This window comes from Phyllostomus discolor, chromosome 10 (assembly GCF_004126475.2).
Source record: "Phyllostomus discolor isolate MPI-MPIP mPhyDis1 chromosome 10, mPhyDis1.pri.v3, whole genome shotgun sequence".
In the NCBI taxonomy this organism is placed as follows: Eukaryota; Metazoa; Chordata; class Mammalia; order Chiroptera; family Phyllostomidae; genus Phyllostomus; species Phyllostomus discolor.
This window is the reverse complement of record NC_040912.2, coordinates 28,942,815-28,968,944: the sequence shown is the minus strand read 5'-3', so window position 1 is coordinate 28,968,944 and position 26,130 is coordinate 28,942,815. Positions and strand designations below refer to the sequence as shown.

General features: G+C 37.9%; 1 protein-coding gene across 6 annotated transcripts in view; it reads right to left on the bottom strand.

The window, feature by feature from the left end:
- Positions 1-26,130, bottom strand: part of SGCE (sarcoglycan epsilon) — a 68,347-nt gene that overhangs the window by 3,686 nt on the left and 38,531 nt on the right. For 3 of the 6 annotated variants that reach the window (XM_036010604.1, XM_028525687.2, XM_036010606.1), the window contains 5 exons: positions 23,204-23,402; positions 13,446-13,608; positions 10,858-11,069; positions 9,902-9,928; positions 8,966-9,154 (listed from right to left, as the gene is read on the bottom strand). In XM_036010604.1, coding sequence (XP_035866497.1) covers positions 8,966-9,154; positions 9,902-9,928; positions 10,858-11,069; positions 13,446-13,608; positions 23,204-23,402 — 790 coding nt within the window. Of the gene's footprint in view, positions 1-8,965; positions 9,155-9,524; positions 9,599-9,901; positions 9,929-10,857; positions 11,070-13,445; positions 13,609-23,203; positions 23,403-26,130 lie in introns of those variants that run through there. The other 3 variants (XM_036010605.1, XM_028525688.2, XM_036010607.1) reach the window with 2 other exon arrangements.

Below are 26,130 nucleotides of genomic sequence, written 5' to 3'. Positions count from 1 at the left end.
TCCTAGGAAATGCCAGCTGCCACCTGCCTGCGCCAGTCAAAATCCACAAGTCATCACCAGCCCTTCCCTCCCCACCTCTAATCACTGGGGCATTCTTGATGTTCCTCCTCAATTTTTCTCAATCTGCCCCCTTCTTTCCCATCTCCACGGCTAACCTGGTTGAAGCCAGTGTCCTTGCTCACTTGGATCTTTGCAGCTGATCTGAATTGCTTCCTTATTCCCACTCTCGCCCCCTTATAGTCCACGGTGCACATCGCTGTCAGCTGCTCTCCTAAACACAACTCTGATTATATCATCCAGGTAACACGCATTTCATTATTTTCTTATACCCACCTCCCAACTAAGTTCCCAGGCTTTGGTGTGCCCCTAGAAGGCCACCCATGTATCTGGTCCCTGCGTGGAGGCCTCCCTGACTGTGGAAACAGAGCTCCCAACCACCACCACCACCAGATCCCACTTGTCCTTGCAAATTCAACTCAGAACTTGTTATGGTGAACAAATATTACTCTTAGAATTTAAAAATACCCCACAGGAATGTTAACTAAATTTTAATGTATTATTTTTAATTAAAAAAATAACCTCTCCAATGTCACCATTTCTGCGTCTCCTCACTCTCGGAGCACCACCCCGGGAGGTCACCGTTCAGCAGCATGCTGTCGGCGTGCTCCCCTGACGTGTCTTGTGGCCCCGGGGCGCCTCTGCCTGCAGAGTCGCCCTGTTCCGTCTAGTATCCCCGGCAATAAGCACGAAATAAATACTGTTTGAATGAATACGTGCAACAGTGTGGATACTTACAGAGATTCACAGGATACACATGTGTTTAGTAACACATAACATTTAATTTCAAATTTGATATTAAAATTAGTTTACAAAAATGTCCAATTTAGATTTGTGTGGGAGAAATTCTAGGAGTTAGTCCCTTGCTACAGAGTAGGGTTTGATCCAAGCCAGGGCTTTTCAAAGTTTTTTTGTTTCTCTTCAGCAATGGAATTCCTTTTAATTGAAATCCTAAGCAGAACACCACGTACAAAAGAGATAAACGGGAGGCTGCCCCCAGTTGAGACAAGGGAGCTGGGGAATCCTTCCCGCTTTGTTTCCTATGCCCTGCAAGCTGGCCCCTAGGGCACGTCTAACAAGTCTCCAAGAAGCAGAGTTAGAAAACCACTGATCTAAAATTATTTCAGCCAGGCAAATATTAGGTTTCAAACACAACAATCCAAAGTGGAAAATAGTACATGTTAGTTAAATACTGTTTCAACTCTTGAATTAATCTATAGGAATGTTAATGACTCTGAGTGATTTTTTTTAAAAAAAATTTCAGTTCCATTTTAACATGCTGTTAATAAGGAAATAAAATCAATTCTAATTCAATTTAAGGAAGTTACTTAATAATTCATGTCAATAATTACATTCCTTTTTGCTATTACCTATCAGCCCTATTTATCCTTGTGTGGTCTCAGGAAGGGTTTTTTTCTTTTGGTTTGTTTCTTCTTTCCATTTCACACTAAGCATTTATAATGGTTTTGACGATGAAAGTAAAGAAGATTAATTTATAAACCACAAGAGGAAATAAGTTCTAGATTTAAAGATGGGAAAACAGACATCTTTACTACAAAAGTAAAAATGCCATTTCATGGGCCTTTGGGGGCAGGAGTGGGGTGGGGAGGGCAGCAGAAATTTGAGTTTTAACTTCTAAGGCAAAACTAATTTGTGTCTTTTCTACATAAGAAACTCATGCAGCACCTCCCACCACCTACACACCCTTTCTCATTTCCTATCAGCTCTAGCTCTTCCTAGCATATTCAAGGATTAAATCAATGTATTTTGACAAAATAAAAATAACAAAGAGGACAAAGAATGCCCTTCAAAAGCCGTAGGTTAGGGGTACCAAAATTCACAATTGGTATTTAAATGAAGTCCTTGGAACTCCTTCTCCTGTTGGTCAGTGAACATAATTTGCAAGACACTGATCAAAATCTATCTACACCCATTTCTTCTCCAGCCTCTGTTTTTACCTCTTCTGTTACACTGCTAAACTTTCTACACAGCAAAGGACTTGGCTAGGTTTGAAGAGAAATGGTTGGTTGAGGAAGTACACGAGCTAGCAAGAAATCTGGAGAAGATGTATGAGAAAGCTACTGTGTGTATGCCACTGGTTTGGGGATTTAGAAGTGTCTGCAGTGCGTGTCCCAAATGGTTACGTCTCAACAGTGTACATGCACTCCTTGCAAGTTCAACTCCATCTGAAAGTGCTTATGTGGACAAAAAGGTACTCAACAAAAAATATGTGGAGATTCAACTTCCCCAGAGTCTCCAAGGTATGCACACAGAGCTCTGTCTGTGGCTGCCCAAACTTGTTGACTACATGTGAGCCTGTGAGTGTTAAAAGTGTTAATATATCTATGATGGGCATATTCGAAGTGGGTGTTCCATTTAAAAGCTGAAGAGAGGTACCCCATAAGAGCACTGCTTCAGGATATTGGGAAGATGCTTATGGAAAACTCTGCTCAGTTAAGAGGCAGAGAACTCGGTAAGAAAATGGAACCATTTCCATCTTTAGTGAAAGCAGGCTGCTTAAAGGCAATTATACAGGCTAGTGGGGGTTGACTTCAAAGAGAATGCCAATAATCCTTCAAAGAAAGGACCTTTATAAAGTCATAAAACTATTTAGAATAATTAAGTTATTAACAAACAAACTGAACAATTATTATGTATAAACTTCACTACATAGAAAAAAGACTTAAGAAAACTGTAATTCTCTAAATTATTAGCATTAACTATTTTCTAATTTTAGTATCATTAATTACATACATTTAAATAGAAAATTATGGAAATGAACTATTATACAAACTTCATTATTTAAGAAGGCAAAGGTAATAACTTACAAATTAATAAATAAGTGATTTGGGGTGAGTATGCAATTATTTATTATTTGTACAACCATTTTAAGGTAATTTGATATTCTTGGATATCCCGTAGGGTAATTCTATGAGTAAGGCTGATGATTATCAACCCATTATATTCCTACTTGCTTGAAGACTCAAAAGCAAAGAAAGGTTAAGTGATTTGTATAAATCCATATAATCTGTGCCAGAGTTGAAAACAAATGACAGTTTAGTTATGTGGAACACAAAACTACAAAACACTTCTCTTCTGTATTACCATGGAGTCACTTAACAATAAGACATAGTAATAGACTTTTGAAGTTTCCCAGTTATTTCAGCCAAACTGACATTGTCCAAACCTCGCTGATTTGAACGCTGTAACTCTTAGTGTTTAACTAAGGGACACACCATTATGTGGATTTAAGAAGGGGGATACCAACTGGATCTGCATAATCTTAACTTCAAAACCTATCGTAACTTTAACCAAAAGCAATGCATAAAGGAGAAAGGAGACATTCATTTATTTCGTTCAATTTTTCCCCTGCTTAAAGCAAGCCAAAAGCAAACCTACCACAGCTTTAAAATGATACCATACAAACCTACAGAAAGAAAACCCATCAAAGAGATACTGCCCTCAGTGCTTTCACTGTATACTTACTGAATTACAAAGAAAGTTAATGGCTCCAAAATATTCTTAGCTGGTTAACACTTCCTGTCAACAGGAAATCATTATCTTGGTCCCCTGAAATACTCGCTTCAACTGATATTAACTTTTATTGAAATCTAATTTTTTACTTATGGAACTTTATCATGAAGTTAGTTCTTATTATTACCAAAGGGAATAATGGAAAAACACTTCAGATAAAAGCTAAAATGATTAGTTACCAAATATATTTAATTAGAAGACTTAATTCTACTTTTATACTTGCTAATTTGCAAAAGATTAAGCACGACCTACCTCCTGTTATGAAGGAGACCCAATTACCCTGGATTAGGTATTATATTTTGTATAATGAATAAGGAAAATTTTTGTATAGCCAATTAAAATCTTTCTAGAAAATGTTTAGGCACTTGCCCCTATTATGCATTACATTCAATCCTATATGAAAATGCCTCCCACTCAGGAAAAGCTTATAGATACTTACGTTGGTATAAGAAAAGAATAATGAGAAGGCAGATCTACCCCTTAAAATACCAAGTGTCCTGGCTGTTGTGGTTCAGTGAGTTGAGTGCCAGCCTGTGAACTGAAAAGTCACCAGTTCAATTCCCGGTCAGGGCACATGCTTGGGTCTCGGGCCAGGTCCCCAGTTAGGGGCGTGCAAAAGGCAAGAGGCAACTGACAGATGTTTCTCTTGCACATTGATGTTTCTTTCCCTCACTTTCTCCCTCCCTTTCCCTCTCTCTAAGATTTTTTTTAAAGAGTAAGTTATTTTTTAGAAAATTGAGTAGCTGGCATCCTCCAGTCAATGCCTGCCATAAAGTTGTCAAATGAATACAATTTCCCAGTGGTTTTTAGATTTTCATGGTTTAGCATTTCTCTGTCCCATCCAGGCACTGTTTTCTAATGGGCACCCACCCACCTCTCCACACCATTCTCCTCAGGTGGCTTATGGCTTACGGAGGTGTGAAAAGTCTAGAGGCCCGATAAGCACAAACCCTCAAACAGCCCCAACACTCTAGGCAATGGACTGGACTGCCCCCTTTCACACTCTGCTGTGCACATGCCCCTCAGGGATAATTAGAAAAAGTGTGAATAACATCCCCACCCCCACCTCCAGCCACAGCAGAAATACCAGAAATAGCAACCTAGCTTATGAATCCCCAAAACCTGCATCCTTTCAGTGTTTCAATCAGGACTTCTCAACTTTTTTCCTGCTGTACCATAACACCTGTCGGTCAGATTCCTAATCCCCAGAAGGAGGCCTCGAGATTCATACTAAGCAGTAAGAGGTCCACAGGTGAGTGTGGCCTTCAATTTGGCTTGGGACAACCAAGCCAGACCTGACTGGCCTTTTCAGACCTAAAGTTCTATGACTTAGAATTTCACTTTCATAATTTAAATCATTACAAAGCTTTATCTTTAAGGTGCATCGGGCAAACCTGTAATCTATTTTTTATGTTAAATCTTCAGTCAAAACCATAACCCTAATCACAGCAGGGATTTTTGGGGCAAAGCAACATTTGCTTTTTTAAGAATTACTTTGTAATACGATTTACAGCAATGAATTGTAATGAGTTAGGGGCTGTCTAGGGGAAAGAATACTTTTGAATCTTAATGGTAACCTTTATTCGCTGAACTACAAAGATCACTAGTAAACCGGCAGAGGCGGGAACCCTGATGTAACTGTGACAGTCTACAGACTCTGTGGCTAGTGCTCCCCAAGATTCTCACGGCCAATGGAAACAAGGAAGGTGTAAGACCCTGTGCAGACCAGAGAATACTAAGACAGGCCAATTACTGTGTCCCAGGCAGAATCCTGGGACAGGAAAAGGACATCAGGGGAAAAACTAGTGAAATCTGGAGGAAAAAAGTCTGAAATCTGGCTGACAGGAAAGCACCAGGGTTCGTTCCTTACTGTAACAAATATAATAAAACACCGGACTGTTCTGTGTTATTTTTGCAACTAGTCTGTACCTCAAAAATCCTTCCAAAATAGTAAGTTATTAAACAATAACTACATTAGCAAAGACGAAATTAAATGTCCCTTACATTTCTCTACCTGGTGACAGTTTAACAGGCTGTTTGCACTGTCTCTGTCACCTGAGCAGCAGAGGATCACTGCACAAATGAAATCGCTCCTTTCTGAACATACGTTCCATCACCAGTTTCTCTGCACTATTTAGTCACCTTGCCTGCAACCTCCATCAGGGAACCTTCTGACCTTTTAAGGTCAATGACCACATATTTATCCCTGACCCGACCAAGATAGGTAAATAATCTAATCTCAGTGTTTGACCCAGCTTAGTTTTGTCCCTTATCCGTGGCTCAATTTTATCATCTGCAAACAATGAAACATTTGTTATTTCTAATTTACGGTGCCAACCTGGAGTTCCACGAAGCATTTTACCAAAAAATCAAAACCAAAAACCCAAACGCCCCCTGTCCCCTCAAAACAAACCCTAAGCCCCAAAACAATAAAACAATTGTGTAATTGAGAAATAACTGTGACAGGTCCTCATTATGTAACTCTTATAAATTCTCTATACCTAATTCTGTTATGAGGAGGTTCTCTATACCTCATGGAATAACTTGTTTAAAAGACCCAAATATGTTTCTATGCAGCTTTGAATGTTCATGTTCTTGAGTCTTGCCTAGAAGCCAACATAAACTTTCAGCCATGTCCTTATGCTTGAATGTTTCTGGTGTCAAGTTTGAAGAATATCCACAAAATCCAGTAGTTAGCCCAATTATTCATGAGTGGTAAATTCAGTACAGTTAGTTTGAACAGGTGAAGATGAAATACATGCCCTTTTAGGAAGAGTTAATTAACAATACCAGGCAGCATTATCCAAGCACATACCCAATTATCAAGTACTGTGATTCCTCATCAAATATTTCATTTTGAAGTTAAGAATTCAGTTCAATTCAAAGGACCAAAATATTTACATATGTGTGTGTATTTGGTACTGAAATAGAACTTTAAGGACAGGGTATGCTTTTAAGGTAAGGAGTGAAAGCTGAATTTGCATAAAGGACAGCTGTGAGGAACATGGGACAATAAATCTCCTATTATCTGGCATGGCTGGAAAATGAGGTTAATCACATATTCTACCTTATAGGGAGTTACCATAGAGACTGTGCACATTCTATCCATTTCTGGGAATAAAAGAAAGATAATATACACTCAATGGCGAAACTATACCGAATGCAATTTAATTTTCCTCTGATGAGTCAGACGCACTTGATGATCTAGCAGTGCCTCAGAATAACCATTGTGAGCATCATCAATTATCTATGCACCCTATTTATATAGAAGTACTAGTTAATGGAGTTTTTCCATTAGCAGAAATCTGAATTATATGGAGGTTTTCTAGACTTAAAAATTTCAATAAAATAACCTATTGCATTTACAAATAGAGAGATCTGATCAACATAATGACAGTCCTCATGGGGTTATAGAAGGACCTGGAAGATGCATGTGGTTGCAAACGAGGTAGAAAATTTTATTTTATTATAAATTTTATTTATATTGCAAAATCCTACCTACAACAAATCAAAATAATCTTTAAGGAGCTATTCTTATGTTCAATATATATGGTTAGAAAGGACAGCTAAAAAATCATACTTGTCTCCTTCCTTACACTTTGAAAGCAATAGTTTTACTGATTTACACACATATTCAAGCTCCCGTACTCATAATGAATAATTCTCTATTTTGAAATTGATACTATTGTTGTATTGTCAATAGAAGCATTTCCCAAAATGTCTCCTTTAAAGTTCCATCTTCGGATCTTTCCCGATGGGCTCACAAAGCAAAGCGACACAGTGAAGGCTCTGAGAGCTCTTCTGATTAAGAAAAGCTAAAGACAAACCCATCTCAAGTGTATCTGACCATTTTATTTTTGAGAACACATATCCACATTTGAAGAACATTTATCAACATTTCACTAGCAATTTTGGATAAATAAAATGAGATATTATTTCTCATTTTAAAGAATTATTTAACTCTTCATTTTGTAAAATGACAAGGCTGTTCATAATTTTCCTCTAAAAATGGCAGGAGAGATTGTCAAATTGTGAACTCTTACAATATTATTGAAATTTTACTAATCCTCCTCATCAGCATCAAATCCTGGTAAAGTGGGTTTTATGATGTCTCGCTAACTGTCAGAGAACACAGAAATCCACCCCTCCATTCAGTACAACTCCACTTTGTACGACTCTAATATTTACTTCCTTAATAGAATATTAATGTTTCCAACACTCAGGTTTTAAATCACATAGCTTTCCCCACAGTAAACAGGACTTCAGCCAGTAAGTCACAAACAGGTACATACATACCTTGGCCTATTCCTCACTAAATCAATACTGTTATATGAGTTTAGGAAAATTCTCACAGTACTTTCAGATTTCCAAAGTATTTTGGACAAATTTATTGAGTCTGACTGTCTATTCTACTCAGAGTAATTACTGTTTAATCTTCCAATTATCACATGCACTTTATATGGCTACAAAATAAGCATCCCGATGGGAAAATGTTGGCACCTAGTACTCTTCCCAGACAAACCTTTAATCAGTAAGAGGTTACTTCTATTTCATATCCTAAGGTTTATGTGCCTGTGTGGGAGAGGAATTTTCCTTTCTAACCATTTTACTTAGAAAAGTGAAACAGAGGAGGATGTCAAAAATCAAACTTGTGATTTCCATGGGGAAACTGAACTGAACCCTTAAGATATGGTTAAAGAAAAAAGAAAAAAAGAGACATGTTCTTCAAAATAAAGGGCAGTTTCACCGACAATTCAGTTATACCAGAATTGACCGAGGCATGCAGCAGGGCAGCAGGGTGACTTCCTCCCTGCTCCCCGCACGCCCGCCGCTCCAGGCTTCCCGACCACAGTCCTAACACAACGGGAGGGTCTGCACGGATACACTGTGTTTACAGCCCAAGTTAGAACTACTCGTTTTGATAGATGAGCAGATGACAAAAAAACAACTTACGTTAAATTGTTCTGTGGTAATAATATTAAAATAATAGGTTAAAAGAACCAAATAATTCTAATAATAGCTCTAAAAATAATCAATTTGTCACACTCTAGGAAAGGCTCCCCTTTTCACAATGAACTTATCTCTGAGCAAACATATGTTAGTTTATTAGCTGTGTCAATTTCTTAAATATTAAGGTGGATTATGGTAGAAAAAACAATAAAAGAATTCCCTGAAAGTAACTGTATTAATTTGGGTCAGCACAGTAGGGTTGGGATCTACACTATCAATGTCTTTTTGGTGTTTTCTCTTCTCTATAAACAAACAACAAAAAACAAACAAACAAAAGCACCAATAATGAAAAGCTCTGGTCTTTCTAAACAGGAACTGGACACATTCATGCATATTAATAATCACGGTTTCAAGTGGTACTTACTGCTGCGTCTGCATCAATGGCATATTAGTGCTCTCATAATTGTCTGCGTGGAGAGGAGGTATGATTTCCCCTGTTACAGGGTGAAACACAGGAAGCGTTGACAGGGGCCAAGCTATCTCTCTATTCTTGGACATGTCACGAAGTTCTTTGGTAGATTTCTGAATAGCACTATGATGGACCAGTTGGATGCTAGGTCAGAAAGAAATAAGACAAAATATATTTAAAATCATATATTATCCCAGCGGATCATCAATTTGAAAACTTTTTTGAAAAAAATTTTTTAAGTAGGAGGCCATTATTGCACTTTCGGCTTTCTATAAGTTATCTCAAAAAAAAAAAAAAAGAGAGAGATACATTTCATATACTTTTAACATAGCAAAACTGTAAAGTATAAACTAATTTTTAATTAGATGTCTTTCGTTAAACTAAGCTATGAAGCATTGTGTTAATATTACAGCCCTAAGTAACAAACTAGCATTCTACTTAATTTCTACGACTAAGATTAAACTACCAGAGCTTTTATATTGTTGCTTCTGATGGGGCATTTATAAATACTCACAGAAGTTTCATTTTATGGTAGGTTATTACTGTAGATTCAGGAAAACGTGTATGAAAGGTCTTTTCATCTGTTCTCTGGCTTATAGAAATGCAGATTGGGAAATCACATAATATAAATGGCAAGTTAATACTCTGAATCTGAAATATTTTAGGTTTACTTTTTTATTTGTATAATCTTAGTTTTTTCAAACCCTCTTTTTATTTTTAATGTCTACCCCTCCTAAATCTCTCTATTTAGAAAGCAGCTTTCACACTCATGAAATCAACTATGAGAGATGACTAATGAAAACAAAGCATGACACACACATGAGAAGCATGATGAGCAACTGAGAAGTGGAAAAAAATGATAAAGAAAATAACAGGAAAGAAGACACTTACTCTGGTGTTTGCATGTTTCTCTTTTCCCTAGAAACAAAACAAAATTTATGAATTAAATCATAGCATTGATATTTGGAATATTAAGACTATATGCTCATGAAATCTTGCATGATGTGGAAATGCTGACACTGTCACTATTAAATGCCACCAGGCAGCATTTGCCACCAGGCTGATGACATTACTCGGATGAGTACACATACAGAGATGGAATACTGATGAGAAACATACAGAAAAATGGGGAAAACAAAAGGATATTAAGAATCAAGCTCTTGGAAATAAATTCTATGACATGATGACATCAGGCTACATGTAAAAATGGAAGAATTTGTTACTTGCTGCTTTATTAATTTTTTTATCCTTGGCTTTGTTACTCTGACTTCCAAATAATCTCAGGAGATTATTTTAATTGATATCCTGACCGTACTAACTATTCATGAACTAAATACTCATTACTCAAATTATAGACTAATTTTCATTAATTTACTCCTAAGTTTATAGATATGGGTATATATATTTAGACATTTAGATTGTCAACCTGTTTGACAGCAGAACAGTTTCAAGAAGTCTGACCATCACTCCTGATCAAACTAAGACTATTTAGTTAAAGTGCAGTGACCATGTCACAGATTCCAAAGTCTCTGCTGACTCAAGGTGGCTTGCGTCACCAAAATATCCAGCCTTACTTATTCTTGGGACTGATTTTGCCAGCATGAATTGTCATCTAGCCTTCATAATTTTTGAACAAAGTAACTATATCCCCTCATTTGATTTATTAGACTCCACACTATTTTAATTCATTTTTAAAGGAATAAAGTACTATAGTTTGACTTGAACACAATTTCCGCTCCTTGATAAAGTGCTTTATGAATTAAATGAAACTTAGCTTTTAATGGAATCTTATATGTTGTTATCTCAGTAGGCTCTATAATTTTTTATTAGTGTTTGAAAGTACTCACACGCCTTCCCGTCGGCAGCACATGATATAAGCAAGTATTAGAAAAAGGACCAATGCTACCGCCGAGGGCACAGCCAGTGTAATTAGGAAATCCGTGTAATAGTCTCTGCTTTTCAAAGAATCAGAAGGGGGTTTGTACTCTCCACCATCAGGTAAGATCCCCTCTCCACGAATCACTTCCTGATAGGTGGACACTTGCTTTGTTTTATCAACCTGATACAAAAGAAGACAATTACAAATCAAATCAATGGCTGCAAACATGATGACATTCTAAGATCTAGACATATCAAAACACTCTTTGACAAACTTCTGAGAAGCAATCTTTTCCCATTACTTTATCACCTTGAACTTGCAATTTTTGAGGGCAGCCAGGAAATAGTGATGAATAAAAGTAATAAATTGAAGGCTGTATGTTGGCCTACTTTTGACATTGCCTCACTATACTTGTACATATATACATGTACACATACATAATACATGTGTGTGCAGTCGTCCCATTTCTGTTCTCCAAAGCAGAAGTCCTTCACACTAGTATGTAAATATCTTATTGCCCAACGACAAACCTTTAGTGCAGATGTTAACAAACCATAAACTTGCTGATAACCAGGTATGTGGGTGTGGTTTCCAAAGTTAGCAAAACAGGAAAGAAATAAATGAGAGGCAATTTCTCAATGATTACAACCTTGAACTCTCTGGCATCTAGCTGACAGAAACAGTTTTTGGAAACGGTAGTCTAAGAACCATGTAACCCATCCAAGGCTATCGTTTTACTGAATTCTATCCCAGAATCAAAAAAAGCTTATTGGTACTATATTAATCTACCTCCACTGTAATTGAACTGCTTTCACTGAGTTGCATTTAATTATGTTAAGGGTTTCTTTAAAACCATTACAAAAATGGCCATGTGAAATTTGTTACTACAACTGCCACTCCCCTCAAAAAAAAAGTTGGGAAGAATTATTTGTGACATTTCTCAGTATCCTCTCCCAAAGGCTCTACTTGAAGAATTTTGCTAACAACACAATGCTAGGAAAAACTATCCTCTGCAAAAAAAAAAAAACAAAAACCCACAAAACTCATGGCGTGCCCCCTTCCAGAATGGGAATTCAATAACTGATGGACTTCCTTTTTAATACTGGACATTAGTAGTCTTGCTGTTGAACTTGACTTTAGGCTTAATTAAAAAAAAAAACAAAAAACTTAAGCCCTGATTCTCCTTTTATATTTCATTTATTTTGTTTATTCCTTGATTCTTTCACTTAAGCTTCCTGAAATCTTCTGTTCTAAAATGTAACATATAAATAAAACATGTAAAATAAACAAGGAAAACTTCCAACCTTTGTATTTACAAAGTTTTACCACAAAAATTAAAATCTTCGAAGCCTGTCATTTTTAAACATTTCAAAATTAGATGAGACCCCTAAATGTGAACGTTTCACAGCACCAGCACAAGGCACATGGCATTCACTGTTAGGCCCCCTGTCCCTGGATTCTGGCTAGAGGCGTCTATTTAAACAAATTATGAACGCAGTTGCCAAGTCTCTCCGACCCTCATACAATTACCACCACAACTGAAATACTGAGCTCTGAAAATTCAACGTTTATTTGTAAGACACAAGCCACGCCATCTTCGTAATTTTACTTGATTTAAGAGGGCAAAGAAAGAGCATTGCTTTCCTAAGACACCAGTGATAAAAAAAGAAGAGTCAGGGCCAAGGGCCGCAGGTGCTAAGTGCTACAACGTGAGGAAGATGTTCTCCCCTGCTGGATCCAGGAAAGCTGCCTGCAGTTGGTTCGCTAAGACATGAGGTGACAGTTGTGTTTATGTGTCAATAACTTTGTTCAAATGTCAACTTTAAACTTAGATCTAATTCAGTCACCACCAATCATCAAGGTTGACGGAAGTTAAATCTAAAGGTCACTAAAGAAATAAAACAACTTTTCCCATCTTCCAGAAAACAGGATCAAAAAATATTACATATATTATACATATCTCACAGACATGAAACCTTACCCACGTTTCCCTAAGTCTTTTAGCATGCTAATTAAAAAAGTTGTTTAGAAGGAAATATTTGATATTTATGGAGCTGTGAGTAAGATTCTAACTTTCCTCGGAGTTGTTCTCTCTTCCCTTGGGCTTTCCCTACACTTTTTGAGTTTCTAGGACACCGAATCATAGCACAATATTGCTTTATTTTCAGATCTTTTAGTGTACTCTGGCCTCTCCTTCCAGAGTGGGCTAGGGGAGGGATATCTGAGACTTTCTATGCATGTCACACTGACTCCGTAATTTACCCTGATTTAGCAGCCACCTGGATGTCCAGGGCGAGTATTTGGACCACCTGCCAGGCTAATCCTGCCCAGCAACGAATCGAGGGGGGACTGAGAACAAAAGTGCAGATACTCTTTCCTAAATGGAAGCACTGTCAATAAGCTTGCCAAATACTTAAAGTCAAGAGAAGTCCATTTCAGTGAACAACGTAAACCCAGGATTTGTTCCTAAAAGCAACTCAGGTTTTAGTCAAATGTTATCTCCTACCACATCACTTCTAATTACATTTGCAAGAACGGAATATAATCAAAACTCACCAACGAAATTTTGCACCAGTCAATGTAAAATTGAGTACGAAATTTTTTATCACATGTGATTACAGGCTCCATTTCTTGACTGCATCTCAATTGATTCTGTGGATTTTCAACTTCTCGTAAACAAGAAGAAAATGGGACATCGGCACCAACCATGACATAAACGCTGCAAAATTGTGAAACTCTCAGGTTATCCTTTAAAGAAATTGAAAACACTGAAAAACAATCTACCCTGAAAGCAGGATTCATCCTTTTGAATCGAGGGATTATCTGGAATCTCCCCTAAGGTAGAGGCTGGGCTTTAAAGGCAATGATTCAGGTAGGGGCTTCCTTTTATGCTTTCTGTCATTCAGCCAATATTTACTGAGGGCTCTGGTAGACCAGACATTTTTTCAATTCTAAGTTAATTTCTAAAAATTGTTTTTCACCCTACTTATTTTAATTCAAAGCAAGTATGTGTCCTATTCTGCCTATTATATTGGGTAGATTACTTCCATTTAAACATTGCTCTTAAATGGTTTAGAAAATAATACCATCACTAAGATAGTAGGTAATTGTTAGTAATGAATCTTCCCTTCAATTCATTTTAATAAGAGTATGAAATTAAGCCACTGGAGGTATGGAGCTTTAAGGAGACTTCGCCATTCTGCCCAAGAGTCTGTCTGTCCGTCCGCTTTTCTACCTCCCAGACCCGTACTGTCAGGTCTCTCAGTGCACGGTCTCTCCAACTTTTGTCTGAGGCTAATAGAAGATAAAAACTATTGTTTGCTAAACACAAACTAAGCAAATAAAATTTATTTTCTGTGTGTGCATGTCACCAACTAGGGGAAATAATTCCACCTAAATGACCAATAGGTGATTCACAGTAAAAAGAGAAGATGACAACAGCATTTATACTTTTTGTTATTTTCATTTAATCTTTATTGTATTTTTTCCATTTAAATAACCTTAGAAAAGCTTGAGGTGATTAAGAACTACAAACAGGCAGTTACAGAACAGCCATGGGGAAGTAAAGTACAGCACAGGAAACGGAGTAGCCAAAGAACTTACACGCAGGACCCATGGACATGAACAATGATGTGGGGATGGCCTGAGGGAGTGACGGGTGCTGGGTGGAGGGGGCAAAGGGGGAAAAATTGGGACAACTGTAATAGCATAATTGATAAAGTATAATTTTAAAAAAGGAAAGGAAATATGTCTTTCAAAAGAAAAAAGACAAGTAGGAAATTACTCTAAATTAAATATTATTTCTTTTGCTGATGACAATGCTATACAGCTACTTATGAAATGAAATAAACCCATTAGAATTCAGCTGTCTTCCTTGCAGAAATTGACAAACTGATCCTAAAATTTGTGTGAAAATTCAAAGGACCCCAAGTAGCCAGAAAAAAAAAATCTTGAAAAAGTTGGAAGACTCACAATGAACAATTTCAAAGCTTACTACAAAGCAATAGTAATTAAAATACATAGTAATGGCACAGACATGAAGATCAATGCAACAGAATTAAAAGTTCAGAAATAAACTCGTACTTTTAATAAACTGATTTTTGTCACAGGTGCCAAGGCAATGTAATGGGGGAAAGAGTAGTCTTTACAACATATAGTGCTGGGACAACTGGGTTTCCACATATCAAAAAATGAAATTGGACCCCTACCTCATACTATATTAAAAATAACTCAAAATAGATCAAAGACTTAAGTGCAAGAGCTAAAACCATTAAACTCTGAGAAGAAAACAGGCGTAAATTTTCATGACCTGGGATTAGACAATGGTCTCTTAGATATCAGACCAGGAGTTCCAGCAATAATTGAAAAAAAAAATAGATAAATAGATAAATTGGATTTATCAAAATTAAAAACTTTGTGCTTCAAAGGACACACTTCAAGAAAATGAAAATGAAACTCACGAAATAGGAGAAAGTATTTGCAAATCTAATAAGGGGACTTGTATTCCCAATACACAAAGGGCACTTACAATTCAATAACAAAAGACAAATAATCCAAATTAAAATGGCAAAGGATCTGAACAGACATTTCTCCGAAGATATACAAATATCCAATGAGAGCATAAAAAGGTACTGAACATCATTAGTCATTAGCAAAAGAGAGATTAAAACCACAGCGAGATACCACTTCCCACCCATTGTAATAAAAAGACAGATACAGAAAGTACTGGTGAGGGTGTGAAGAAATTAGAACTCTCCTACTCTGCTGGTGGGAATGTAAAATAGTACAATTGGTTTGGAAAACAGCCTGGCAATTCCTCAAAAGGTTAAACACAGAGTTACCACGTGACCTGCAATTCCACACCTAAGTGAAATGAAAATGTGTCCCAACAAAAATTTGTGCATGAGTGTTCATAGCAACATTGTTCCTAATAGTCAAAAAGTGAAAATCCAAATGCTTATCAACTGAATGGACAAAAGGTGGAATATTTACACAATAGAATATTAGACATGAAAAAGAATGAATGGATTAACTTTGAAAACAGCATGCTAAGTGAAAGAAGACCACATACTCTATGATTCCTTTCTTACGAAATATCCAAGAATAGGCTAAATTATAGGGAAGGCAAATAAACAGTGGTTGCCTGGGGCTGCAAGGGTGGTGCTGCTAAGTAACTGTTAATGGAAGTGGCAAGGGGGTGCCAGAATTATGAGAATATTCTAAAATTGATTGTGATAATGATTGTACAACTTTGGGAATAAACTCAAACCCACTGAGTTATATACTTTAAATATGTGAATTGTAGAGCATGTGAATTATATATCAAGAAAACTGTTACCTTTAAAAATTAAATATAAATACAAGCACAAAAACTCAAAGCTATGTCAATGTAAGCACGAAGCCACACCCTGAGTTGAAAACTGAGCCCCAGAGTTCAGTGACACAAACTCATCGGGTTGCTCTTATGTGAAATGTATATTTGGACTTAAAAGTCATTTGAAAGAACTTTTTTTTAAAAAACAGTGCCTTTGGGAGATGAACAGTATACAACTGACTAAAACTAAAGATCAAATTAAAAATTCAGAACAACTGGATGTGAGAAAACACTGGCAAAGTATGTAGATGATCAGTGATTCTAAACATACTCCATTTAAAACAAGTTACTTTTAAGCTCCATTAACTGCCTAGCAAATACCATATTTTCCCTTGATAATTGTGAAATACATTTGTAAATACAGAAGTAAAATATTTTTACAACAGTCCTCTTGCTTTAACATGATACTGATTTACATTTATAATTAATAACTTAAAAACTAATTCACTTCAAGATAACATAAGTGGTCATAAGCATATGAATTTTTGGTGCTTTGAAAAGTTTATTTTTTTTCCTCAGATTAAAAAGTAACATACAACATTATGTAACACCTGGAATAAAACAGAATTAATTAATTTTACCAAGATATTTATTTTCACTTTCCAATTACCCTGCAGAATATTTTCCAAATGCATATATTTTAGCCTAATTGCAATCATCTCTAAAATATAACTTTGTATCCTTTTCCACTTAATGCATCATAAACATTTTCCATACTGTACAGTCTTTGTAATTATAGTGTTATGGCAATATAATTTTTTAAGTGCACATGATTTACTCAGCAATTATTTCAGAGTTGGACATGTAAGTTGTTTCCAATTTTTTGATGTTATAAATAATTTTGCGAAGACTATGTCTGTGCATACTCTTTAATGTTACTATCTTAGAAGAGATGCCTAGAAGTGGAAACATTTTTATGGCAGTGGACTCACACTGCCAAGTTACTTTCATCTCTACTTGGATGATCCATAAGCTTCACAAACTTAATATGTTCCGAACTGAGCTCATCATCACCCCACCCCACCTCCACCTGTTCCTCCTTCTATCTTCTCCTCACTTGGTGACTGGCATGGCCAGATGCTCAAGCGCCATCATCTTTGAGCCCTTCTTCCCACATATTCAATCCGTCATCCGTCTCTGACATTGACCCTGGAAGAACTCTCATACACACCTGTCCACTGTGCTCCATCCCACCGCCACAAGCCTAGTTCCAGCCGCCATCACTTCCCACAGGGAGTGAAAGGAAGTCCCTCAATAGTTCTCCTTGTACCCAGTCTTTTTCCCTGCCCTCAGGGAGCCTATTGCCAAATAAATGAATGAACGAAAAGCATTACACCTGTTTAAAAACACAAGCAACTGTATATTTGAAAGCTGCTAAGAGAGTCTTTAAAATTCTTATTACAAGGAAAAAAAATGTGTGGCTATGTGTGGTGATGGATGTTAACTAAACTTATTGTGGTGATCATTTTGCAATATGTATATGTAAAGTCATTATACTGTACACCTTAAACTGATACAGCATGTTAATTACATCTCAAAACAACTGGGAAAATAAGTTAATTAAATAAAATGCAAACAGACTACAAATATTATCAAGAAAAGCAGATATTGGAATTTCCTTGTAGGTGAAAAAAATTGTGTATATACTGTTTCTTTTGTAGAGCCAATGAGTTTCAACATGGTCTTTTAAAAAATAATTTTGCATGAGGCCATGTACTGTATAACAAAAACTATGCTATAAAAGCTCAAATTACATTTTCATAATCTCTTGTTTTCCTTTCAGCTGGCTTTTTGACAGGCAGAAATTAGAATTTTTTGTGAGGGTGATCTTTACCTTTTATAATTTGCGCTACATGTTTTCAAACTTTCAAATATGCGTGAACAGATGACAGGGAAGTATATTACCAGGCACAAGGAAGGCTCTTGGGCAGCCTCATCAGAACAGCGTGCCTCGGAATCTTAGGAACTGGCAAACACTAGATAGAACTTGTTCCTTAGAAGGGACTTTTCTCCTTCCTATCTGAACAACTCAGTTTCCCTTGAGGGAAAATGCATTTACCCAGGTCTTTACAATAAAATGTGAAGAATGAGACGTACGTAAAACATTTAAGTTAAAACTCTGCCTTTTTCAGCAACAGGCAGATAAATGGACCCCATGGCTGTATTTTTTTACCTAAGTACTGAATGCATTTTATTCTTTATCTGGTGCATATAGGGGATAAAAGGCACTTCAGAGAAGAATGTGTCTACATACGTTACAGATGCCTGGGCACTCAGGAGCTCTCAAATGCACCAGGCATCCCGCCTCTGTCCTTACCCCACTCCTTTGTTCTGTGCCCACCTGCGATCACTCAGTCCATCATAAAAAAATAAAATAAATAAAATATAAAGACTAAAACTAACTATAGGACCTAATACAGAATAAAACCAAAATAAAGGAGACTTCTAGACTCCAGCCCTCTTGCTTGCTTACTCCTCTCCACTGGAGAAGGAGTGAATTCTCAGAAAGGGGACAGGCACAGGGGCTTGGACCTCTCTGGTTTTGGGGGGATTCTCGCTTGCAGAGAGGTCTTGAGACCTTTGGCTTTGCTCTATTTTGCCATGTGGTGGGCTTAGTAGGCCCACCTGCTAAAATTAAAACTTTAATACAAGCTGTGTTCTGCAAAGGTCCCTAATGCATCAAGATAAAAGCCAAACACTCTTCCCTGGTGCACAAGGCCTTCGCGGCCTGGGCTTTGCCTCCTCAGCAACTACCACTTCTGGGTCCCTGTCCTCCACCTCGCCACAAAGGAGGTTTCCAAACCCACCGCGCTTCCTCCTACCTGAGGGCTGTTCCCTCTGCCTGCCTACAGTCTTCCTTCCCCGTTTTTTGAGCAGGCTAATGGGCACTGGTATTTTAAACTGAGGTCAGACTTCGATTCACCTCCTCTATGAACCCATTTTAGGCATTTGCCTGCCATGGGGGAGGAGCACTCACCTGTGGCAGGTACCACACTGTTTTTTAAATGATCTGGCTCCTTGTGTGGACCCTAACAGATTATGAACATAGACTGTATTTTTTAGATCACTGTACCCCAGAGGTTAAAACCTTATCCCCCATAAAAATAGTTAATAAATGAAAGAAAAAACATGAATGTATGCAGAGAACTTAGAAAAATAGATATTAGGCGCCTACTTGCATTGATTTCATTTATTTGTATACTTATAAAATGGATTTATATGGGTCTTTGATTTTTATTTTATTGAACACTTTTTTCAAAAATTCCTATCTCATATCACCATTATTCCCTAAATGAAGATATCTGCACCAAAAATCTCAGAGGCACATTATTTAAGAATAATGGACAATTCTGTAAATCACCTAACATGGGGACAAGTCAGCAGCGCTCCAGGGTCTGGCCCAGGATTGTGACCTTGTATCAGGGCAGCATTTGGCAGCCACTGACTTACATTCTCTTCTTAAGTGGAACTTCTCACTGAGGCCTTGGTAGGGCAAAAAAAAAAAAAAAAAAAAAAAGGCAGACAATTCATTAAAGGGAGTACTTTGTGAGACTGTCTAGAGAATAAACGGGGATTCTCGGTTGCTGATTGAGGCTAGATCCACATGCTTTGGTAACCAGAGGAAAGAGTGGTTGGTTTGACAATCTCTTATGAAAAGTGAGTATATTCTTTAATCCTCACACCCCATCATTCCCTTCAGAGCCACCATTTACACCACATCATTCACCCTAGATTGGCAGCTAAGCCATGCCTAGAATGAAACATGAACCTGCTCCTCTTTCCACCAGCTTAACCCAGGCTAAATGCATCCACAGAATCCCTGGCCTCTGGCTCCACGTCAGGAGCAAAAATGGCACCAGGGCCACCAGCTCAGAGACAGCACAGTGGCCCTGCCTGGGGTTATGGGTCTGGCAAGTGAAAGGGAATCTTTCCAGGAGGCTTGGCCTCCTTTGCAGGAGTTTACTTGCTCTGACATGAACCTTTAGGGTTGTTTTCTGTTACATTTTCTGTTACATTTAGGAGAAGTCGGAAAGCTGTCCGTGAGTTCTGCAGAGATGGAAACCACACATCAAGAAGGGAGAAGAGCTGGAATACGGTTCAGTGGGTTCTTGATGATTGACACTTAATGGTGCTCTGTCTGGGCAGATGGGCTACATGTTTACTCTGAGGGTCTGCTGTGAGAGGTCCTCTACTCATTCACTGTTCCTTTCACTACATATAGCAATTATGGAAAAACTTGCAATTAGTGGATTATGGCTGTGATAAGAAATAGGAAATCGTTTCATGGAGATTTTTTTTTTTTAAGATTTTATTTATTTATTTTTAGAGAGGGAAGGGAGGGAGGGAGGGAGGGAGGGAGGGAGGGAGAGGAAGAGAGAGAGAAACATCAATGTGCGGTTGCTGGGGGTTATGGCCTGCAACCCAGGACTGTACCCTGGCTGGGAATCGAACCTGGGACACTTTGGTTCCCAGCCCGCGCTCAATCCACTGAGCTACGCCAGCCAGGGCAAGATTTTTTTTTAAAGATCAGAGACTGAGGCTTATACTAAGTATAAAGAAGAACACATTTTTAGGTTCTTAATACTTCTGAAGTGTAGGAGTATATTTTTAAATAAAATTTTAGAAAAAGGGGGATGCAATGTTTTTTGCTATCTTCAACCCTATCTCTTGATCAATGTTTCATTTTAAAAAGAGATTTGTAGCCCATGTTATTTTCAAAAAAAATTAGAGGCAAAAAGTTTATTATGTGAATTAATAATCATGATATATACCATTAAAAAAAGAAAGGCACAAGAGTTAAGCATTAGATTTATTTCTGAATTTAAGGCAATAAGGGGTAAAAAAAAACTGTTAGTGTGAAATTATACAACAACTAAGGAAAATATGCAAAATCATTCCCAGGGACAAGTTTCTGTTCTGGAACTATATTGTGGGGGGGGGGGGGTACTTATTTCATTAGTGCTTGTATAGAGACCTTGTAGTAATAGAGTTGGCTTTGGGTAGAATTTATAGAAATGCTATTTTGAAAGAGTTTTTGAATACTTTGCAAAGGTTATTATGGCTTAACATTAAACTGAAACTCATGGAAAGCATTTCGAGTTGGGACGGGATCTAAGACAACAGGGTCCAAATAAATGCCACGGAACTGCCTGTCAAATATCCGATAGCACATGCCGCCCTCTGGCAGGTGTTGGGGGTCAGTCCGCTAATGACTGAATTCTCTAACAAGTACTTGAAGGACAAAAATTCTGTTCTTAATTTAGAGTCACATGCTCAGACTTAGCCTTAGACGCAAAGATTCAGAATCTCTAGGGGGAATCAGAGGTTGGGAGCCTATCCATATTTTTACTCAAGCACCTACTGGTAATTCTCAGGCTAGACTAGCTGGGGAGCATGTTTTAGGTCAGAGTTTGGTTTAGAGAGTTCTTTAGTTCAGTTTAGCGTAGTTGTTTCCAGAAGTGTCTCTGTGTGTGGGGTCTGCACCACCAATGAGAAAAGGGTGAGCCCGGGAGGGCACGGCACTAAGGAAACCTCTACCTACGCCCGGTTTCCATGCTGCTCCCTCCAACATCTTCGCTCAGCGTTTTAACAACCATCACAAAACACGTTCCTTTAACAAACTTTGGAAAGATTCCCCATTTGGAGAAGGTTTTCAGGGAGGATACCTCTGTCCAATCTCTTTCCACACTGCCCCCTTGATTATAGAGAATCATGTTGTAACTCTGAGGTAAAATATTCAAACCCCAGAATTACATTTTGATATAAAAAGCCACCCAACAGGCAAGAGATAAGGCAACTATTTTGCTCAAAGCACTTCTGTGTGTACGTGGCCAACTTCAGAATACATTACTGTAACACAAAAGGTGCAATTTAATTCTGAAATGTGTAAACTGGACTTCACAGCTCACTGCTTATCCCTTGCCCTGCTTCTGCCCGCTCCCTTGTACTCCAGCTATGACTACTTGTGATCTTTCCCCTTATTTCCAACAAAGTTCTCCTTAACCGCTCTCCTCAAGTTTAATTCATATTCATCTGGGCATTCCAGGTGATCCCAGATATCACTGAGTAAACACGTTACCAGGAATATGGATAAAGGAGGAGCTGGAAAGGGATACGCTACAACACACACCATGTTTAACTCATTCCACATCTCATGTTTATAGAACTGGGTTTGAAAAGGAGGGGGAAGATCTGCCTCAACCTACGGATTAGAAATTAAAGACCAAAGTGTGATTGACATTGACCTTCAAGCCTTTCAATTTGCCCGGGCATCAGGAGTGTTTCTTAACCTCTCCAAGGGTGAGTCATACTCTGCACTTGTAAGGCTTGAGAACAGACAAAGCTCTTTCAAAGACATTGTTTTACCTAATCAGTAGCACAAACTAAGGGGGGAGTAAAATCCCCATGGGAGCGAATGAGGAAGCTGAGGCACAGAGAAGTACAGCATTTCGTCCAGTGTCATCCAGCTTGTGAGTGACAAGGCCAGGCTTTAGGAATGGGTTTCAAATCCACTTCAGCCATCAGTCACAGACACTTGGTGGAAAGAATGTTAAAGGCAAAGAAATAGTTTCCTAGAATAAAGTTACAGTAGTCTGCATGTCCTTCTACAGCTGATAAGTGGGGCATCAATTTCCTTTGAAATTCCGGGCCCTAAATAATCAGTTTCTCTAGGGAAGGTACAAAGACTGAGCACTATGATTTATGATTGCTGATCCTGATCTGCAGTTAGATTTCCCAGGACCTGGAACATCAGATATAAAGAACCATTAATATAACCTCTTTGTCAATATCGAAAATTGCTAGTATTTTCATATCTTTACAATTCCCATTTCTTATTAAAAAGAAAAATGCAATAGGCCATCTTTCACTATAATAAGTTTGATAAGGTCACCATATTTAAAAATTCATATTTAAGGCAACGAGATAAAGGTCTGCTTACCCCTCCTTCATGTCATTAATAGGGAGCGGGACCCTGCCGCCCCGGTCCAGGGCTGACGTGATGTTAATGGCGTTCAGGCGCTCCGGCTGCCACACATTTTTCACTGCCCCAAGAAAGTCTCCGAGAACCTCGCTGGCCAGCATCTCTTCTACATTCATATTTTTAATGAAGAATTCTGCTTGATATGGTAATGGGAAGTCTGATTTTGGTTTAAAAAAAAGGGGTACGGATATCTTCAATGAAGCAGTCTTTTGAAAGCGAAGCAAAAGAACAATTCTAGATTTGTTGATTTCTGTCATCATCCTGGCTTTGGAAAAATGATACTAATACTGACTTTGAAGGCTTTCTGTATAACAAGGGACGTATCTACAAACATAACATACATTTGACACAGACTTTGATCTACAATGCAGTAAAACCCAAGGGCACAGCAGGGCAATTAATAATTACAGAATTTGGTTTAAAAAAAGGCAAATCCACTTCCAATGTGCCAGTGACCTGCCAGCCTCTTCCCCTGCCCCACCCAGGCAGAAGGAGCCCTTCTAGAATTCCACATGGGCAGGAGTAATGTTTTGTACTTAGAGTATTTTAAAATTAACAGATTTTTTTCAAATACATCATCTCATTTGATCACTACAACCTTCAGTAGTGCTATTTTTATTGGACCAGCACGTCACTGGACTAGGTACTGCAGGTGGTCACAGCACAATGGGAAGGACTGGTGCATCTGAACAGAGAAAAGGTACAGTGAAAGCAGAATACACTAACTGTTATACTATATGCCTGGAACTAATATGAAATAATAATTCATGTAAACTGTAATTGGAAAATAACATTTAAAAATATGGCATAAAAAATTAAAATGGCACACCTGAGTGGGCCACTTACCATCGTGAACGGAGCCTGCAGGCCTGGAAGCTGCTCGGGGTGAGTCAGCTGTGCGCGAGCGTAAAGGCCTAGGACGTGACTGTGTGCCACTGCAGACTTTATAAACACTGTGCGCTTAGGCTACACTCAACTGATTTAAAAAAGAGCTTAGCTTTGGGCTACAATGTTATGGTGTCACGAGGTGACAGGAATTTTTCGGTGCCATTATAATCTTATGGGACGATATCCTATCTGCGGTCCAAAATGTTATGCAGTCCATGACTGTTTACTGACCTTTTCAGGGCACATGAAAACATAATTTTTTACCAAAATAAATGTTGATTATATTTTCAATAAGAATTCTGAAATTATAGCAGTGTCACTCTTTGGATCACTCCATAATTAAATATTCTAGAGAAATTCTATTTTAAATTTCTCATGAAATATCTTATCTCATACAGAGATTTAGCTTTCTTCCTACCCAACATCACATCAATGTTTCCCTCCACAGATTTCAGAATATTGTAAACCAACTGAATGTCCAGTGTGAATTCTCAGTATAAGAAACTCTAAATAAGGATGATTTATATCAGTTTCTCAAATGTTATTCTTGAACATAAACCATCATCTCCCATATTCTAATTGTTCTATTAAGATAAAGAATAGCTGAATAATATTTCTATAATAATAAAGGCTGCTTTTTAAATACTTACTATGAGGCAGCCCAAGCGAATGGATTGAAGGGAATCATCACATTTAACACTCACGACGAGAGGGTGAGCGTGTACGTGTACTGCTCTCCATACTTTCGGAAGGGGACACTGATCTTTAACGAGGTCCAGAAATTTACTACCATCTGAGCTAATACGATTTTCATCTCTGCTAAAGGAGACTGAACATAAAGTGCTCACGGAGCTCCTAGCACAGAGGAAGAACTTACAAAAAATACTGAGCTTTAGCAATTACTATAACAATATAAATAGGTTAATTACCTGAATTCTTCCCTTAAGAGGAAAAGGAAATGTTTCTAGACTGTACACAGATTTAAAGTTCCTAGTAGTAATTGTACTATGTATATACCCTCTGATTTATTTAAAACTCATACTATGAAGTATTTTCCCTCTTAATAAAAAATATAAACTATACCATAAATAACTGACATACTGATGACTGCATTTCTTACAAAGCCTCTTTAATATTAAAGGATATCTGATACCAATAGTGAAGTCAGGGTAGATATTCTAGCTGTACAATTTTCAAGAGAGTTTTCTAGAATGTGATGTCTCTTCTTAAAGATTGAGTTTTTCAAGGCCCCAATTACTCATCTCCTACACTGCCATTTATTCTGCTTATGGTTTTGTTGGATTTGTTTGATGGAAAGGCCATCTGCAATTTTTTAAAATATGACATATTTATTCTCTTTTATGTAGATAAGTTTCTTGTGTTATAGATACATTTCCTGTTTCATAGGGATAAAGAGTAGCTTAATCATACTCCATTTTTCCCCACGCCGAGAGATAGTAGTACAGAAATATGTCATAAAGAACGGTTTCTTGGCAATAAAAAAATATTTATAAATAATGTCAAATACAGTTTTGGGTATGCTAGAAGTCTACCCTCCATTCACTTCAGTGTTTTTACACCCACTTTTCTAAATAAGCATGCAAAACTTGTTTCTTATTATCAGTGCTCCTTTCTGGATAACTGTGATTTGGCTTTTTCTCGTCGGTGTGGCTTGGCTTTGGCTCCGTGGCTCCCTCACAAGAGTGCTGGCTGCAGCCACGCCCCTCCAGGCGCTGCGCTGGGCAGCTGCCTGCTGTCTCCCCAGCCAAGCGTGGCTGCCAGGACTCCCAGAGATGAGTCACCCGAGCTTTCTAACTTTGGGGAAATCCCATGCCTGCTATATTTGGACATCACAGAGGCCAAGGGAACAGTAGGCCAACAGATTGGTGGCAGGCCTCTGAGGCACTAAACCCAATTTAGAGAATCACTCTGTGTACTCTCCATGAGCTCCAGGGCTGTGTAAAGTCTACAGGACTAATTTCCCATTAGGCCTCTCA